Source organism: Sciurus carolinensis, chromosome 9, assembly GCF_902686445.1.
Source record: "Sciurus carolinensis chromosome 9, mSciCar1.2, whole genome shotgun sequence".
In the NCBI taxonomy this organism is placed as follows: domain Eukaryota; kingdom Metazoa; phylum Chordata; class Mammalia; order Rodentia; family Sciuridae; genus Sciurus; species Sciurus carolinensis.
Window position 1 is genome coordinate 133297883 of NC_062221.1, and position 19066 is coordinate 133316948.

Genomic DNA, 19066 nt, shown 5'->3' on the forward strand with positions numbered 1-19066 from the left:
GGCAATTTAGCAAGACTGTCTCAAAATAAAACTGAAAAAAATATTAATAAAAAGGACTGAGGATGTAGCTTAGTGGTAGAGCACTTGCCTAGCATGGGTGAATCCCTGGGTTCAATCCCCAGAATTCATAGAGAATTGAATATTTAGAAGTACTGTGTATTTTGATTATAGGAATTGCCAGTGTGCTTATTTTTTTAAATTAGAAAACTAAAGAAGTAAAAGCACAAATGGAAGTCCCTGGCAGTACCAGTTGACAGAGCTGGTGGTGCTAAAGGTGTGGCAGATATTCTCTCTCCGTCTCTCATGCTGTGACAGATGCTATCCCCAAAGGCCCTTGACAGACTGTTCTGCATCTTGATTTTCCCGTTGTGTGTCCTGCACATTTCTCACATCAGTATATATAAATGAATGTTCGGGCGGCTGGGTAGCTCAGTGTTAGAGTGCTTGCCTAGCATGTGCACGACCCTGGGTTCACTCTCTATCCCTGAAAACTTTTAATTAAAAAATGGAATGTGGTTTTTGGTTTTTTCTTTTAGAACTGGTGAGTGAACCCAGGGGCACTTAACCCTGAGCCCCACATCCCAGTGCTTTTTATTTTTTGGAACAGGGTCTCAGTAAGTTGCCAAGGGCCTCACCCAGTTGCTGAGGCTGGCCTCCGAGATGCTGGGATTATAGGTGTGCGCCCCTGCGCCTGCCTGGGAGCAGTCATCTCTTGCCTGCATGTGCCCAGTTTGTTCATTGCGCCCTTCTCTGTGGATCTTCAGTTTGCATTCCAGTGTATCTTCAGTGGCGTTTCACTGAACACCCTTACTCTCATAGCTTTGAAACCTGCTGACATTTCTGTAGGATACTTTTCTGGAAAGAGACTTCCTGGGACAAATCATAGGTATTTTTTTCAAATTGCCATCCCCCAAAAGTTGTGATAACTTAAATTTTTTATGGTGATATTAACAAAATTGTCCAGTCCCTTGAACGTAGAAACAAAACAAAACCTGTCTGCTTTCTTTCACCTGTGGTTTGTCTGTACTGTAATCTAGACGGTGGTGGTATATTTGATGTGGGGACTTGATTAATATTGGTCTTTCTGACTTTAAGACAAAAACTGCCCGAGGGCAAATTTATCATCGCTAACCCTTGTGTTCTAAAGTCATGTGTCATTTTGAAATTTCCAGAAGATTTGCATCGCTGGTTTAACAGAAAGAAACCCTCTTTCAAAGAGACATGCGGGGCGCCCGAGCTTCAGGAAGCCTCTGAAGAACACCTGCCTCTGAGCCAGTTCACCACAGTTGATCGAGAAGCCATCTGGGCCGAAGTGGAGAAGGAGCCGGAGCAGTGCCCACCGAGAAGCGAGCTGAGCGAAGACCTGCCGTACTACGTGGACCTCCCTGACAGGACAGGCCCTGGCGCCCCGGACAGCAGCGAGCACACGGAGTCTGCAGACACGAGCTCCGGCCACACGGACAGCGAGAACACGTCCACCTTCTCGTCCCCCTCCCACGACCCACAGGAGCTGAGCCACGAGGAGAGCTGCTGTGCACCAATCTCTGTGGGGGGCAGGGTGTACCCCAAGCGCTCGGCCTTGCTGGCAGCCTTCCAGCCAGAGAGCTTCAAGTCCAATGCCAAACTGAGCCTGGTGCGGGCAGACTCGGACAAGACCCAGGCCTCAGAGTCCTTCTCCAGCGATGAGGAGGCGGACCTGGAGCTGCAGGCCCTGACCACATCTCGGCTGCTGAAGCAGCAGAGGGAGCGGCAGGAGACGCTCGAAGCCTTGTTTAAGCACATCCTGCTCTACCTGCAGCCCTACGACTCCCGGAGGGTCCTGTACGCCTTCTCCGTGTTGGAGGCCGTGCTCAAAACCAATCCAAAGGAGTTTATCCAGGCCGTGTCCAAGACCAGCATGGACACCAGCTCCACGGCACACCTCAACCTCATCTCCAACCTCCTCACTCGCCACCAGGAGGCCCTCATTGGCCAGAGTTTCTACGGAAAGCTCCAGACCCAGGCCCCCAACGTGTGCCCCCACTCTCTGCTGATCGAGCTCCTCACCTACCTCTGCCTGAGCTTCCTGCGGTCCTACTACCCCTGCTACCTGAAGGTCTCCCACCGAGACATCCTCGGCAACCGCGACGTGCAGGTCAAAAGCGTTGAGGTTCTGATTAGAATAATGACACAGCTGGTCTCGGTGGCCAAGTCCTCAGATGGGAAGAACGTGGACTTCATCCACAGCCTCCTGCAGAGGTGCAAGGTCCAGGAGTTTGTCCTGCTCTCCCTGTCAGCGTCCATGTACACCAGCCAGAAGCGCTACGGGCTGGCCACTGACCGGGGCAGGGCCCTGCTGGAGGACAGCCTCTTCGAGGAGAGTCTCATCAACCTGGGGCAGGACCAGATCTGGAGTGAACACCCTCTGCAGATCGAGCTACTCAAGCTGCTGCAGGCGCTCATCGTCCTGGAGCACCGCCTGGGCCAGGGCCCGGAGGAGGCCGAAGGCCAGCCCAACCTGTCCCGGGAGTGGCAGAGGGCCCTGAACTTCCAGCAGGCCATCGGCGCCATGCAGTACGTGCAGCCGCACCCCCTCACCTCCCAGGGCCTGCTGGTCTCAGCAGTGGTGAGAGGCCTGCAGCCTGCCTACGGCTACGGCATGCACCCCGCCTGGGTGAGCCTGGTCACACATTCCTTGCCTTACTTTGGAAAGTCCCTGGGATGGACCGTGACACCCTTCATTGTCCAGATTTGCAAAAACTTAGATGAGCTGGTCAAGCAATATGAAAGCGAATCCGCGAAGCTCTCCATCAGGTATGTTTAACTCCAAGGCATCTTACTGCTCTGACGATGGTTCCGTAATGGACAGTTTGCTAAGGATGCCAGTTGAGCATAAGTCAACTTAATCCAAAGCCTTTTGAGTGTTGTCAAGAGGGGTGGCAAGGAACTGAGTGTGCAGATCCTTCATCTTTAATTCCCTGCAGCCACCCAGGCTAGCTCAGCATTGCTGGGCAAGTCAGTTACTCTCTGTCATTTTTGCAAAACAGATTAAAATATGAATTGTCTTCATAGAAACCCTAAGACACTTTAAACCATTTTTCAAATAGCTGAATGTAAAATAGTACCAAAGATGCATATCATTCTTTTTTTTTTTTTTTTTTTTTTGGTACTGGGGATCGAACTCAGGGCCTTGTGCTTTCGAGGAAAGCTCTCTACCAGCTGAGCTATCTCCCCAGCCCCGCATATCATTCTTAATGACGGTATTTCACTGAGAGAGTCTGGGTTCACTTAACGTAGTAACATCTCTCTGGCTGTCGTGTTTATACATAGGATTAAAACCTTTATGGCCTCATTCTTAAAAGTTTTCAAAACTGGTTTCTTGTTTCTTCACCAAAGTGCAACCTCCAAGAAGGAAAACATTTCTCCGGATTATCCACTGACTCTTTTGGAAGGCCTGACAACCATTAGTCATTTTTGTCTTTTGGAACAACCCAACCAAAGCAAAAAGGTACATTTTCCCCCCTAAATTCAAGGCAGTTTTCACATGTTGTTTTGTCTTCATTATGGTTATGACTGTTTCATTTTAGTTAAATGTATGTGAGTGTACATGTGTAAGTCATGCAGATGTGCGTGCAGATTATGTGTGTGATGCAGATATGTATGCAAATGCTTGCACGTGGTGCCAGTGTGAGCAGATGCACGCATGTAAGTGATGCAAGCGTGTATGTGGCATGTAAGTGATGTGATGTGACTGGGGACTTGCTGGCTCCCCCATGCATGGGCTTCTTCAGCCCCTACCCGTTGTTCCATCAGTTACTGTATGGGATAAAGCGTAAAGCCACTAGTTTGATTTTAGGCTTATAAATGTATTTTTAACGTATTTTTTTAGTTGCTGTAATAGTGTTCTTGAAATCTAAGCTGCAAGATACTGTAACCGTTTCGCTGCCCTCACTGGTATTAAGTCTTAGACAACCTCCCCCGCTTTGGTTGAATGATTTGAAGTATGTAATTTGTAGCGTTGGCCTCCCAGTTGTCCCTCTTTGAAAGAAGCCAAGCGTGGTCTGGTGTAGGGAAGCTTACTGCTTCCAGACCACGCATGTGGGCTTGCCTGGAAGAGGCCAGTGGTCCACCATACCCAACAGCAGCTCTGTCCCAGGAAAGGAAAACTTCCCTGCGGGGGCGAGTCTCACGTTTCCCTTCTGACTCACAGACCACGGTGGCCAGCGATCCCGCCAGCTTGAGAAATGCCAGAAACGCCATTTTGGAAGAGCTGCCTCGAGTCGTGAACACCATGGCCCTTCTCTGGAATGTTCTCAGGAAGGAGGAGACTCAGAAGAGACCTGTGGATCTCCTGGGAGCCACAAAGGGATCCTCTTCGGTTTACTTTAAAACCACCAAAGTAAGAAAGAGGCCTTTCTCCATGATGGCTTGCTTTGTCTTGTATTGGCCTACAAGGAAGACTTATGTATAGGCAGCTGTACACAGATAACCATGCAAATGTACGCCAGGAGATCCGGGGGATGCCGGAAGTGTGCGTCTCCACTGTTTATGAGTATGCATGGCTTAGGGGTGTGTGAGGGGCTTCACCTTTTTTTTTTTTTTTTAAATACTTTTTTTTTCTTTTGTTGAAGACTGGAGTATTCAAGTACTCACTGTGTCTCTAAGGAATTTCTGTTAATCATTGCTTCTTTCTGTGCTCAACTCTTAGCAGTACCTTTGAAACATGCACGCATCAGGTTGCTTTGAGTTTTTCTAATTAAATTGGGAACACACAACCCAAAACAGTTACAGCATATTCTCCCTGGGTTTTCCCATCTCTGTCCAAGCACATATCCTGGCCTCTGGTCACCTCCGTTACTATGTGTGGTGGCTCAGAATTGTCTACTGTCCATCTAGTGCCCCAGGTCCACTCGTGGCCTCTGCCTTCACATAGCACTTGGGAGTTCTTCCATCCTGCATTACTACATTTAGGTGCCACGATGCACAGGATCCAGGATGGTCTGTTGATTGACTGCCCTATAGGGAAATTCTGCCATAGTTCAAGCTACCATAGGAACCTGTCCTAAAAGGTTCAAAAACCCTTTGCACTTGGCCTGTCTGAGCCTCATTTTCTTCATCTGTAAGATGAGGCTAAGGTTAGTGTCCTGTCTCTTGAGCCAGTAGAAAGATTAATGACAGTAATGCCAAATACTTACTGAATATATAGCTCCTCCCTTTGCTGACCTACATTATTGTTTTTCATTTCCTCCTCATGGAATATTTTGCTGAGAATATTCTGTAGTGCAGGCTTTCTATTTGTAAATTCTTTTAACTTTGTTTATCATGGAAGGATTTTGTCTTCAAATCTGAAGGTTAATTTTGCTGGATATAGGATTCTTGGTTGGCAACCATGTTCTTTCAGAGCTTGAAATATGTTGTTCCAGGCCCTTTTATCTTTTAGAGTCTGGGCTGAGAAATCTGATATCCATATTGGTTTCCCCCATATGTAATCTGATGCTTTTCTCTCACAGTCTTCAAAATCCCATCTTTTTTTTGTATGTTAGGCATTTTCATTATAATGTGCCTTGGTGTGGATCTGTTGTGATTTCGTGCATTCGGTGTTCTGTAAGACTCTTGTATTTGATTTTCCACTTCATTCTTCAGGTTGGGAGATTTTCTGATATTATTTCATTGAACAGGTTGTTCATTCCTTTGGTTTGTATCTCTGTGCCTTCCTCAATCCCAATAATTCTTAAATTTGGTCTTTTCATGATGTCCCATAGTTCTTGGAGATTCTGTTTGTGATTTCTTACCATCTTCTCTGGGCAACTTTATTTTCAAGATTAAATATTTTGTCTTCATTGTCTGAGGTTCTGTCTTCCACATGATTTAGTCTGTTGGTGATGCTTTCCATTGAGTTTTGTATTTAGTTTATTGTTTCCTTCATTTCAAGGATTTGTTTGGGTTTTGTTTTTTTTTTGAGAATCTCTATCTGTTGAAATGATCTTTTGCTTCCTACAGTTGCTCTTTCAACTGCTTATTGGAGTGATCATTCATTGCCTGCATTTGCTCTCTTATCTCATTCTTTATTTCTCAAATTATTTTCATTATGTATATTCTGAACTCCTCTTCTGACTTTTCTTCTACCATGCTGTCACTGGATCCTATTAATATAGAATCTAGGTTTGTTTGGATCGTTTTCTTCCCTTGTTTTTTCATGTTGTTCACATATTTTCCTCTCTAGCAGTGCAGATCTGGGGTATTGCAGTTTCCCCACTATAGGCTTATAGTGACCCTATAGGTTTCCAAAACCTCTTCTTTAAGGGGGAGATCAATATTAGCAGCACCCAGTACAGACAATATGCAACCCTAAACCAAATAGCCCCTATGAGGACATTAACAATATTGTCATAATAAACAGAATGAGTTCAATTATTATGTATAGTATAACAAAAAGGTTTGCAATTAAGTCTGCAGTTTCTAATGGAGGACAAAGAGAACGGGGAGGGGTGTAGAATGTAACTGTTAGTGGGATAGGAAAAGAGTATATAGAAGTTCTAGATTGTACAAAGAGTGAAAGTGTAATCAAAAGAAGTTGGTTGTTAGCATGAGAAAAGGGAGAAAGAGATTCTGAGGAAACAGGTAAACAAAAGGAAAATAGGGCAAAAAAAATAAAGAAATAAAAACTTAAATTTTTTCAAAAAAGGAGAAAAAAAAAAAAAGAAAAAAAAATTTAAAAAACTACACTGTAACAGTCATATAGAATTCAAACCTCCCAGTCTTCAGTAGCCTGATGCATGAAAGGTGCCTGACAATGACAAGTCTCCAGCAGGTGCCTCAGGATGGGATTTGCCCCACCTAACGATGAGAGCTACCGCTTGCAGGGTAATCCAAGATGGCCACTCTGGTTTCCAAATGTGTTGGCAAATGGGGAGCTGCAGCTCGGGGTGTGGGTATGGTCGGCTGGGGATCCTGGAAGCAGGGTGTGGATGTTTGGGCTGAGGGGTCTTGGAGATGAGGCTCAGTAGTCCAGCCGGGGATCCTACAAGTCCTGGCTGTTGTCTCAAAATGGCGGCAGCCACACATAACCACGTGTAACAGGTTCTGTGATAGTGAACTTCCGGTCAACAGCAGGCAGCTGGCAATCGACTGGCGGTCTGCAGTCGGTCTACTGGTGGATGATCAGCAGGTGGACCTTGGGCAGTGGGTGGTGGTTAGGTGAAAGGCAGGCGATGGGCAAGCAATAGGCAGGCAAATGGCGGATGATAGGCAGTAGTGAGCAATCTTCATTCAAAAAGTAGTCGAGGGCTGGGGATATAGTTCATTTGGTAGAGTGCTTGCCTTGCAAGCACAGGCCCTGGGTTCAAATCCCCAGCACCGCAAAAAATAAATAAATAAATAAAAATAGATAAAAATTTTAGAAGTAGTCAATATGCTGGCAGACTGCAGGTGATCACAGTAGACAAATGGGGTAAACAGTAGGGGATCGATAAGCAGCAAAGACTGACTCACTGAGAAACAGATATCCTCTGCTTGAAACCTAAGTTACAGAGTGACAAGGAACGCAGCTTCCCTCTAGTCTGCCATCGTGGATCCTCTTATTGAATACTTAGCTTCCACCTCCCTGAAGCACCCAGGGCAGTGGCGTGGGGCTCCCAGTGGTCTTTCTAGAGAAGAAGCCTGCTACAATGGAGAGGACAGCTCTGTGCCAGGCTCAGTGGTGTCTGATGTGAAGTAAACCTGGTCAGAAAGTTCACAGTCGGCACCCAGGAATCACTTCTCTGCCTCTGCTGTGAGCCAAGCCCTGTTTTGCAGGTGGAGGAGATATGAGGTCCCTGTCCTTGTGGCAGAGGCAAGGACTGGTGATGAAGGGAAGCACTTCAAGGAGAGGCAGGGTGCTGTGACAGTGTGTAACAGGAACAGGACTTGGTCTTGAGTTCCCAGGCAGAGTGGCTGAGCAGAGACCCCAGGTGGGAGTTGTCGAGGGTGGAGCAGGAGCTCCGCAGGTTTGCAGAGCTGGGTACCTGGCAGCTCAGGAGGACCAAAGGGAGGGAACTGGGTGACATCCAGGGCTAAGTCACAGTGTATTTTAAACTATGTTAATAATGCAGTTGATTCAATGGCCCTTATTTCTAGAAGTGAAGAAATCAGCTTTCCACGTGGCCGTAAGCCAGTCCCAGCTGCAGGAGACCAGCTCAGGCTGCAGGTTCCTAGGTGCAAAGTGCTGGCCTGGCCTCCTGGGTTCCTCTTAATGTCTGTGGAAGCTTTGCATGATTTCTTCAAGACTCGCCAGGGGTGCAGGTGCGACTCAGTGGCGCAGCCCTTGCCTCGCATGCACAGGGCCTTGGAGTCCATCTCCAGCACCACGAAAAAGTAAAAATAAGATGGCCCTTGACTGACAACTGGGGCATGTTCATCATCTCCTGAGGCTCCTGATCACCTCAGCTCAACTCAGCTGGCCATGTCCCTCCACCCTGGCCATGCATTGAGCCTTCCCTCTGTGGGAGGCATAACCCCATCATACATCCTTTTCCTTGGAAGGGGGCTCCTGATCCTCTTCTTCCTGGATCCACCCAGCCATGGGGTGCTCGGGATGGTGTTGGGGCACTCGTGTGACAGGTCCTGCTCTCATTGCTTACAGTAGGTGGTGGCCAAATGCACCTTACATTGGAGCCCTGCTATTATTCTGCAGTAACTTTTTTTTTTTCTATTTTCTAGACCATAAGACAAAAAATTTTGGACTTCTTAAACCCCTTGACAGCCCCCCTGGGGGTTCAGCTAACAGCAGCGGTTGCAGCCGTATGGAACAGAAAGAAGGCTCAGCGGCACAGCAAGACAAAGGTAGCGTTAACTGTGGAAGGAGTGCACTTCCTCCACGCAGCAGCAGCTGCGGACGGGGAGCGCTGGTCATGCTTGTACTCCCAGCACTGAGAAGGCTGAGGCAGGAGGACCTCAAGTTCAAAGCCAGTCTGAACAACTTAATGAGACCCTGTCTTAAAATAAAAAAGGCTGGTGGGTTAGAGTGTCCCCGAGTTCAGTCCTCAATACCAAAAAAGAAACACTGGAGGGTTGTTGGAATCACAGGCGACGTTGCAAGTCAAATGGGGAATCGTTGAGTTAACTTCGCCATTTGTAACGCATCAGTTAATACATGCACATCTCAACATGGGTTGGGTGGAGAGGTGGGGTCCCATCCCCGCCTTCTGGTTTCTGACATACCTACAAGGGTCTGGACAATACGTACTTTTTTATTAGCGCATATCAATTATATGGAAAGAGGTTCATTGTAGCATATACTTCGGTCATGGCCTACCCCTGCCTGCCACCGTCCTCTCCCTACTCCCCTGGCCCCTGGCCTGTTCTCTAATAGTTCCCCCTCTACTTTCCATAACAGGTACGTTTTATGGAATTTTAAAACCACCCATCAACCTGCCACCTGGCTTAAGAAATGGTTCCTTGTCCTCCCTGTGGGTCATTCCCTCAATCCTAGTGACATCTCACCACATATTTAATGTGTGAAAATAACACTTGTCCAAACAGTAGAGAAAAATGAAGTCATGTCACTATACCCAAGATAACTTCTGTTTGCATTTTGTCCATGGACTCATGGGTCAGGAAGTCCTCCAGAACTCGGTTTACCTTCTACAACACCAGCAGTCTTTGTTCTACCTGGAACCTCCTCAGAGGTGTAGGTCCCTCCTCCTGGAAACCCCACAGTGTGCCTGCCTCCTGGTCAGGGCGGGCTCCTGCTCTGAGGAGGAGCCAGCAGTTGGGACCTAGGCACCCTCCTTAGCACCTGTGGGGTGCCTTACAGGTTCTTTACCATAAGAAGAGCCAGGACTTATGGGGCCAGTACCTCTGTTGCCCTTTTATTTATTTTTTGGTAACAGGAATTGAACACAGGGATGCTTAACCACTGAGCCACATCCCCAGCCCTTTTAATTTTTTTATTTTGAAACAGGGTCTCACTGAGTTGTTTAGGGTCTTGCAAAGTTACTGAGGCTGGCTTTGAACTTGTAATGATCCTGCTTTAGCCTCCCGAGCCACTGGGATTACAGGCGTGTACCTCGGCTTGTATCACCCTTTTAGATAAACATGTTTTGTTTTGTTTGGGCACTGGGGATTGAACCCAGGGGCGCACATAGACTCTGAGCCACATCCCTGGCCCTTTCTATATTTAGAGACTGGTCTCACTAAGTTGCTTAGGGCCTCGCCAAGTTGCTGAGGCTAGCTTTGAACTTGTGATCCTCCTGCCTTCAGCCTCCTGAGCAGCTGGGATTACAGGTGTGTTCCGCCACAGCCAGCACAACACATTATATTTTTAACTGAGGAGAAGAGAAAATATCACTGAGTTAAGTTCTTTCTTTAGAACTTAAAATACCAAAAGAGAGGCTGTTAGAGATGAAGGGATAGATTGGAGAAAGAGTTGGGAGAGGGTCACAGCCTCCCTCGTCTCCACTCTCAGCACAAGAAGGCCATTCTCCATTTCGGGTTCTGGGGGCAAATTCAGTCTGTTTCCAGACACCCTCGGCCCCAGAATGCTTTCTCGTTTCAGACTTCACAATGTTGTCCCCAGCACCCAGCTTTTACCCCAACTCGTGCCGCGGTGAATGCTCCTGGGGCTGAGTGCTCCCTCACTCTTCCCTCGATGAAGCCCTTACCCAGTACAACAGGAACTGTCCGTCAGACGGTTAAAGCGGATTTCTCTCTCGGGAACAGCGACCATAACATACTTTTTGGTGTCATTTATTTATTTATTTATTATTTTTTTTTTGGGGTGCTGGGGATCGAACCCAGGGCCTCGTGCTTACAAGGCAAGCACTCTACCGACTGAGCTATCTCCCCAGCCCTCTCATTTATTTTTGTTTTCTCTCAAACTTCCAAGGAATTCTTTTTTTCTGTGCAGATAGTCCCAGTGGCAAGTGCGTCCCAGCTCACCCTGGTGGACTTGATTTGTGCACTCAGCACCCTGCAGACAGACACAGTGCTGCACCTGGTGAAGGAGGTGGTGAAGAGGCCACTGCCGATCAAAGGGGACGAGGTGAGGACCCCAGGACCCGCGTGGCGCCCAGGGCATCTGCAGATGCATGGTCTTCCTAAAGCCGCTTCCCAGCAACAGTGTTCAGGAGGAACGTGCCGTGGAGGTGTCCTGCTTTAAGGAGGCGGCAGATGCGCTCGGGCTGTGTCTTTGAGTCCCTGCTGCAGGGCACACTACCTGGTGCTCAGATTCTTGGCACTTTCTGGGCACCACAGGGAACAAAGTCTTTAGAAAAGGGAGATGTCACCTGCCTCAAGCAACTTACAGCCTAACAGGCGACAACAGAGATAAACAAAGTCAGCCGCTGGTCAGAGGTGGTGTGGGCAGGTGTTGTTCGGTAACTGCTGCATAGGGAAGGTTTGCGTAGCAAGAACTGAAGGGAGAAGCAGCGAGGAGGGTGGGAGACAGCGGGCTCAGGCAGAGTCGGGGAGGTGGATGTTACAGAAGAGCAGCGAGGACTGAGCAACTGACGGATCAGGGTTTGCTGGGTTTGCTGACGGGTGCTCAGGGTGGGTAGGCTTCTACCCTCCACAGAGACTGGGAGCCGAAGGCCGTGACCTTTTTGGCCATTATACTCCAAAGGGATGATGCCAAGGTCCTTGAGAAAGAACTCCTGTTTTGTAGGAGAAGGATGGGCGTCTCGAAGGGACAGGGGAAGCACGTGTAATCAGGAGCTTTTTATAAATAAATGTTCTGAGAAAGGGAGGTAAGGATCCTATAGTCAGGCGTGGCCAGGAGCGGGTGAATTCCTCTGGTAACCTTGAGTTTGCCCAGCAGGGCCTTGGAGGCGGAATGGGACTAAGGGACTCCACCTTGTACTGCTAGAAACTACTGGTGTGTGTTTGCATTTGCCCAGGTCTCCTAGTGTGGGGGCTGGAGGAAGTTCCCTAGGCTAGAAGCTCTTTTGTGTGGCCGTACGTGGGATAGGGCCCAGGGCCAGGGCCTCAGGCCTGCTAGGCAAGCACTCTGCCGCTCAGCTACATCCCAGCCCTTTTTGTTGTTGTATTTTGAAACGGGTTCTTGCTAAATTCCGAGGCTAGCCTAGAATTGCCATCTTCCTTCCTCAGCCTCTGAGTAGCTGGAATTACTGGGTTGGAGGGCAGGGGTGCCCCTGGGAGTGGAGATACAGAGCAGGCAGGCTGTGGTCTGTAAGCCAAGGTCAAGGCTTGGTCAGGGAGGGACCTGGAGGAGTATCTCATGCTCCACACTCAAGAGAAGGAGGAGGTTTGTGTGGCGCAGTGAGGCGGGAGGCACCAGCAGGGTGCTCTCGAACTGTGGCGCCCCATGTTTGCTCTGCTCCACTTCTGCACAGGACCTAGGGCTCCGTGTTATATTGAGACCTTTTTCCCTTTTACACAGGACAGACATCGAAGGTTGATATTTCTAGACCCTTAGAAGTTTTTGTATAACCAAAGCAGAACTCTTCACTGAAAGTGTAGAAGCTGTTTGGCTCTTCGATAATAAATTTGATAGAAACCAAGGATTCATTTCAACCTTGAAGTAAAGGAGTTCTGCTACTCTAGATATTTCATGTAAATGTCTTGAAATAACTCAATTTTGAAATAAATGCATTCTATCAAATAATTTAAAATTGTAGTTAGCAAAATTTTAAGGAGAATCTCCTAAACGAAAGTAATACAATGGAAAGTGATATTTAAAAATATAGGACTGTGGCTGGAAAGATAGCTCAATTGGTAGAGTGCTTACCTTGAAGGCACGAGGCCCTGGGTTCAATCCCTAGCACCGCAAAAAAGAAAAAAAAAAAAAAAAAATATATATATATAGAGAGAGAGAGAGGGGGGGGGGGACTGTGCCTGGTGTGGTGACCACACCTATACCCCCAGTAACTCAGGAGGCTGAGGCAGGAGGATTGCAAGTTCAAAGCCAGCCTCAGCAACTTGGCAAGGCCACATGCAACTCAGTGAAACCCTGCCTCTAAATAAAATACAAAAATAGCCTGGGGATATGGCTCAGTGGTTGAGTGCCCCTGAATTCAATCCCCAGTATCAAATAAATAAATGAATAAATACATACATACATATAGTATTACTCCTACAGATATTTAAATAACAATGAGCACATCAGTATTATTTACAAGAGCTAAAAGGAAGAAACAACCCAAGTATATATCAGCAGATGAATGCGTCAACAAAATGAGGTGTATTCCTGCATGTAAAGGCACCCAGCCTAAGAGAGGAAGGACAGCCTCACACACGCTACAGCGTGGATGACCCTTGAGGATGCTGTGTTGGGTACAGCATGGCAGTCACAAGGGGACAGACACTGTATGGTTCTTCCATGAAGTGTCTAGAGTAGACAGACTCGCAGACACGATGCAGATTTGGGAGGTGCGAGCATTCTGGAGGAGGGGGGTGGTGATGGCTGCCCAGCAGCGCGAATTTACTCATCGCTGTTGAATAGGGTTGAACCTGGGGCCTCGTAATTGCTGGACAAGCACTCTGAACTGAGCTAAACCCCTAGCGCCGAACTGTGTATTTTTATGTATTTTGCATGGTAAAATAGTGTTATTCTTACAGATTTTTGAACAACAGTGCACATGGTAAAAATGTTTTATTGTATGAAAAGGAAATCTGGCCTGGGACGAGGCTCAGTGCTAGAGTGCTTGCCTAGCATGCGCAAGACCCTTAGTTAAATCATCTGCTCTACTTAAAAAAAAAAAAAAAAAAAATAGAGAAGAGGGAAGGGGGGAGGAAGAGAGAGAGGAAGGAAAGAGAGAGAAAGAAAGAGAAAGAGAGATATTGAACACATTTTCATATATTTGTTGATTGATTGTATGTCTTCTTCTTTGAAGTGTCTGTTCAGTTCCTTAACCCAATTATTGACTGAGTTATTTGTGTTTTTTTTGGTGGTAAATTTTTTGAGTTCTTTATATATCCTGGACCTTAGTGCTGTATCTGATGTGCATGTGGAAAAGATTTTCTCCCACTCAGTAGGCTGTCTTTTCACATTATTGATTGCTTTCTTTGCTAAGAAGAAGTTTTTTAGTTTGGATCCATTCCATTTATTGATTCTTGATTTTATTTCTTGTGCTTTGGAAGTCTTGTTAAGGAAGTCAGGTCCTAAGCCAAGATGATGAAGATTTGGGCCTGCTTTTTCTTCTATTAGGTTCAGGGTCTCTCTGGTCTTATCCCTAGGTCCTTGATCCACTTTGAATTGAGTTTTATGCAGGATGAAAGGGATTTAATTACATTTTGTCACATATGGATTTCCAGTTTTCCCAGCACCATTCATTGAAGAGGCTATCTTTTCTCTTCTGTTTTTGGCAAATCAAAGCTACTCTAAAACATCATCTCACTCCAGTCAGAATGGCAATACAAGCAACAATAAATTTTGGTGAGGACATGGGGAAAAAGGTACACTCATACATTGCTGTTGGGAATGCAAATTAGTGTAACCACTCTGGAAAACAGTGTGGAGATTCCTTAGAAAACTTGGAATGGACCCACCATTTGACCCAGTTATCCCACTCCTCAGTCTGTACCCAAAAGACTTAAAATTTGCATACTACAGCGATGCAGCCACATCAAAGTTTATTCTTTCTATATTTTTAGTTGTAGATGGACACAATATCTTTATTTAATTTTTATTCTGCTGAGAATAAAACCCAATGCCTCACACAAATGCTAGGCAAGTGCTCTACCACTGAGCCACAACCCCAGCCCAACATCAATGTTTACAGCAGCTCAATTCACAATAGCTAAGCTGTGGAACCAACCTAGATGCCCTTCAATAAATGGATGGATCAAAAAACTGTGGAATACACATAACAGAATAGTACTCAGTCTTAAAGGAGAATAAAATTATGGCATTTGCATAAAGGCCTTGCGCATGCTAGGCAAGCACTCTAGCACCGAGCCACATCCCAGGCCAGATTTCCTTTTCATGCAATAAAACATTTTTACCATGTGCATTGTTGTTCAAAAATCTGTAAGAATAACACTATTTTACCATGGCAAAATACATAAAAATACACAGTTCGGCGCTGGGGGTTTAGCTCAGTTCAGAGTGCTTGTCTAGCAGTTGTGAGGCCCCACGTTCAACCCCATTCAATGGAGTTGGAGAATATTATGCTATGTGCAATAAGCCAATCCCAAAAAACCAAAGGCCAAATATTTTTTCTGATATGCAGATGCTGATCCATTGGGTGGGGCAGGGGATGAATGGAGGAACTTTGGATTGGGCAGAGGGGAGTGAGGAGAGGAAAGGGGGCAGGGGAGTGGGAAAGATGGTGGACTGAGATTGACATCATTACCCTAGGTACTTATATGATCATATGAACGGTGTGACTGCGTCATGGACAACCAGAGAAATGAGTAGTTGTGCTTCATTTGTGTACAATGAATCAACATTCTGCTGTCTAATTAAACAAAAAGACAAATAAAATAAATAAAAAGAAGAAAAGAAAAAAGAAGGAATCTTTTTTAGATATTAAGGGAACATTGTCACCAGCACAGGTTCAAGGAGTTCCCAGACGGGGTGGATCCTCCCTCCACTCAGGATGAGTGAGATTCTTGACAAATGTCACAGAAGTGAATTTAAGGACGTGTCAGTCAGAGGCAGGGAGACTTATTTGGGAAAGCAAGGGGCACACTTCACATGAGAATATGGTCACATGGAGAGTCAGAGACACTTTGGGGGTCTTAGGTCTTTTTTTAAAGATGATGTGAGGGTGGACATGGGAGGGTATGTGGCAGGACATAACCTGGTGATCAAAGAGAGTTCACAGGAGTCTGGTCTCGGGATCCTAGGCTGGCCTGATCTCCGTTATCTGATCAATAGATGACATTGGAGAGTATCCCAGAGGGTAGCTTTCTTAAGATATCAGATGGCTCTTTGTGTAATCTGTTTATTACGTAGGCTAATTAATGGTATACGGGGTAATTTTCATAAGTGAGTGTATTTACAGTAACTCTAAGGTTTTACAGATTTCCCAGAGATTTGGGAGTGACAGGCCTAGAAGAGCCGGCTTGGGAGGAAAGGCCTGTGGAACTTCAGCTCTGGGCTTTAGATTAATGTTATGTTTTCCTTGTCCTTTCATCTCTTCCACCTATGTTTTTATTTCTTCTCTGCTACCTCAGTTTCAGGGACTGGTGAGCAAAAGCTGAATCATTTGAGAATCATAAACTTATTTTCCTTTGTCGCCGCCTGCGGCAACAGTCGCACGGATATTGTTACCGCCTCCAGCAACAATTGCATGAGTATTTATTGGAGGTGCACTGGAAACAAACTACTTCTACTATCTTTCTCTAGTGGGCTGCTTTCTTGCTTGTTTACTCCCTAGTTTATAGAGGAAGAGAGGCTTTGAGAGGAGAGAGAGAGAAAGGCTTTGCATAAGAGAGAGTCTTTGCTTAAGAGAGAATCTTTGCTTATCGGAAAGGCTACACTTTCAGAGATCTATATCTTCTTAGAGTCCTGCATCCTGCAAACTAAAGGTGCGTGCTATCAGAGGTGCTTCTTCTGTGATCTGCCATCTGCCTTCTGCGATCTATCGGAGGTGCTACTTATACGTGCTTATCCGGTTATTCCTGGTGCTTCCCATAGGTGTGTGTCTCATATACCTAAGGCAGCCAATCAGCTTAGGATTAAGTAGCACGGTTGGAGCATGCGCCACGGTACCAATCAAGAAAGAATGAGGAATATCTGTTGACCACTAGCACAAAGGAGACATTAACAAATTAGGCAAAGGTAGATCACGCCGTGTTAACACTAACTGTGCGCCACCTCTTGGCTCAACGCCAGCTGCCATCTTAGGGTTACCCAAACATGTCTTCTGCATCTAGAAACTGAGCTACTTCTATTATCTTTATCCGGGTTTTCTTTTTCTTTTTCCTTTTTTCTTTTTCCTTGTACGGGCCACCAAATGAATTGCTTTACTGATAGTAATTACATCACTCAGGTGATTCCAGATGCAGAAGACATGTTTGGGTAACCCTAAGATGGCAGCTGGCGTTGAGCCAAGAGGTGGCGCACAGTTAGTGCTAACACGGCGTGATCTACCTTTGCCTAATTTGTTAATGTCTCCTTTGTGCTAGTGGTCAACAGATATTCCTCATTCTTTCTTGATTGGTACCGCGGCGCATGCTCCAACCGTGCTACTTAATCCTAAGCTGATTGGCTGCCTTAGGTATATGAGACACACACCTATGGGAAGCACCAGGAATAACCGGATAAGCACGTATAAGTAGCACCTCCGATAGATCGCAGAAGGCAGATGGCAGATCACAGAAGAAGCACCTCTGATAGCACGCACCTTTAGTTTGCAGGATGCAGGACTCTAAGAAGATATAGATCTCTGAAAGTGTAGCCTTTCCGATAAGCAAAGATTCTTAAGCAAAGGCTCTCTCTTATGCAAAGCCTTTCTCTCTCTCTCCTCTCAAAGCCTCTCTTCCTCTATAAACTAGGGAGTAAACAAGCAAGAAAGCAGCCCACTAGAGAAAGATAGTAGAAGTAGTTCATTTCCAGTGCACCTCCGATAAAATACCCGCGCAATTGTTGCTGCAGGTGGTAACAAAATCCGCTGACAGTTGCCGCGGGCGGCGACATTCCGTCATCTTTTCCCCGTAGTGGGAAAACTGACTACCGATCATCTCATCTTTGGCAGTTTTTATAGATGTGCTGCTGGGGCTGGAGATCTTATTGTGGTCGTCCTGCCTTGGTCTTCTCTGGAGGGGCTTCTCATACATAGCCCAGGGCCCTCCGCAGAAATGTCTGGGCCAAGGGCCTGGCCGCTGTGGGCTGCAGCCAGTTGTATGCTCAAGGCCCTGGTCCCTTCCAGTGTCTGTGGAAAAGTCAACTCTGTGTTGCCTGCTGGGGATACTAGTCCTTGCAAAAGGGTTCCTGCCTTTGGTCCATGTTCTGGATCCTAATGACCTAGGTTGGAAAATAAGTGGGAAAAGAAGAGAAGCTACCCTAAAACGTAACACTGCGAGGGCTGGTTGTGGCACCAGCCAAGGGCTAAGGATGTACAAGAACACAGACGACATCTGCAGCATTTGCCAGCACTCTGGCCCAGCATCTCCCAAGAACATGTTGTCCCCTGTTGCCGTTCTTTCCCGTTCATGAATATTAAAGCATTTTAGGCCAGAGAGAGGAGCAGGGATGGAGGGCGTGGGAAGGCAGCCACACCCTCAGCCAGTGGCGGTTTAGGACTGAGCCAGTGACTGGTGTCAGGAAATGACGCTCCCTGAGGGTGGCTCATGCCCACCCTGGCTCTGGGGTGGCAGAAGCACAGGAAGTGTACAGGAGAGGGCCCTGCGGTGGCCTGCCCAGACCAGCGAGCAGGCACTTGTGGGCTTTGTACCCTCCCACTGCTTGAATGTCTACAGATAACGGCAACTTCCTGTTTGGTCCAGGGCTTAGAAGGAGCTAGATGTCATCTGGCAGACTGGGTTTTAGCATTCCAAACACTAAAACTACCTTTTGTTTAGTTTATTAGCTCAGCTTCTAAAATAACTTTTTACAAAGAAACCGGGGAAGTTGTTTCACAGCCACTAAGGAGTTCTAGCCACTTGGGATTTGGGGAGACCATGGGCTGGTGTTGCAGGAATCTGTGTAAAAAAGAGTTGGAATTGCTCATGTGCCCTGTCTGTAGCTAAGCATGTGGATTTATTAGGGTCCACACCAGCCCACGATTTCTGTTTGGGGAGGTTCGATTATAATGCCAAATTTTACTATCTTGTGTCTTGTTTTATCTGAAAGATTCTTTAGCTAAAACCTTTGCTTTGTTAGGATGCAGAGCTGTTTCAGTTTGTGTTTGAATGCTTTGAAAATCGGGCTTATCTGCTCCCAGCTTGGAGTAATTGGTTTCACTTTTAACTTTCAGAAGTCGCCCCTCGTGGATATTCCTGTGCTGCAGTTTTGCTACGCTTTCATCCAAAGGTAACGTCGTCCCCTCAGAAACGTACCTGAACTGCAGATGCTACTGCAGTGGCCGTGGACTGAGCCAGCTCTGGTCTTCTTTTCTTTTCTTTCTATTTTTGTGGACCTGGGGACGGAGCCCAGTGCGGTTCTACCACTGAGCTACTTCCCCGGCCCAACCGGGCACTGAAC

General features: G+C 46.6%; 1 protein-coding gene and 1 non-coding gene across 5 annotated transcripts in view; one reads left to right on the forward strand and one right to left on the reverse strand.

Annotated features, from left to right (window-relative positions):
• The window catches only part of Dop1b (DOP1 leucine zipper like protein B), a 112803-nt gene that overhangs the window by 63418 nt on the left and 30319 nt on the right, over positions 1-19066 (forward strand). For all 4 annotated transcript variants that reach the window (XR_007110173.1, XM_047563824.1, XM_047563825.1 and 1 more), the window contains 6 exons: positions 1173-2793; positions 3376-3487; positions 4190-4378; positions 8677-8799; positions 10865-10999; positions 18840-18895. Coding sequence is in view for 3 of the 4 variants with exons in the window: in XM_047563824.1 (XP_047419780.1) it covers positions 1173-2793; positions 3376-3487; positions 4190-4378; positions 8677-8799; positions 10865-10999; positions 18840-18895 (2236 nt within the window). In the remaining variant the exon portion in view is untranslated. The remainder of the gene's footprint in view (positions 1-1172; positions 2794-3375; positions 3488-4189; positions 4379-8676; positions 8800-10864; positions 11000-18839; positions 18896-19066) is intronic.
• Trnat-ugu (transfer RNA threonine (anticodon UGU)) lies at positions 10731-10804 on the reverse strand. The gene has a single exon. It is a non-coding gene; the product is annotated as a tRNA-Thr (tRNA).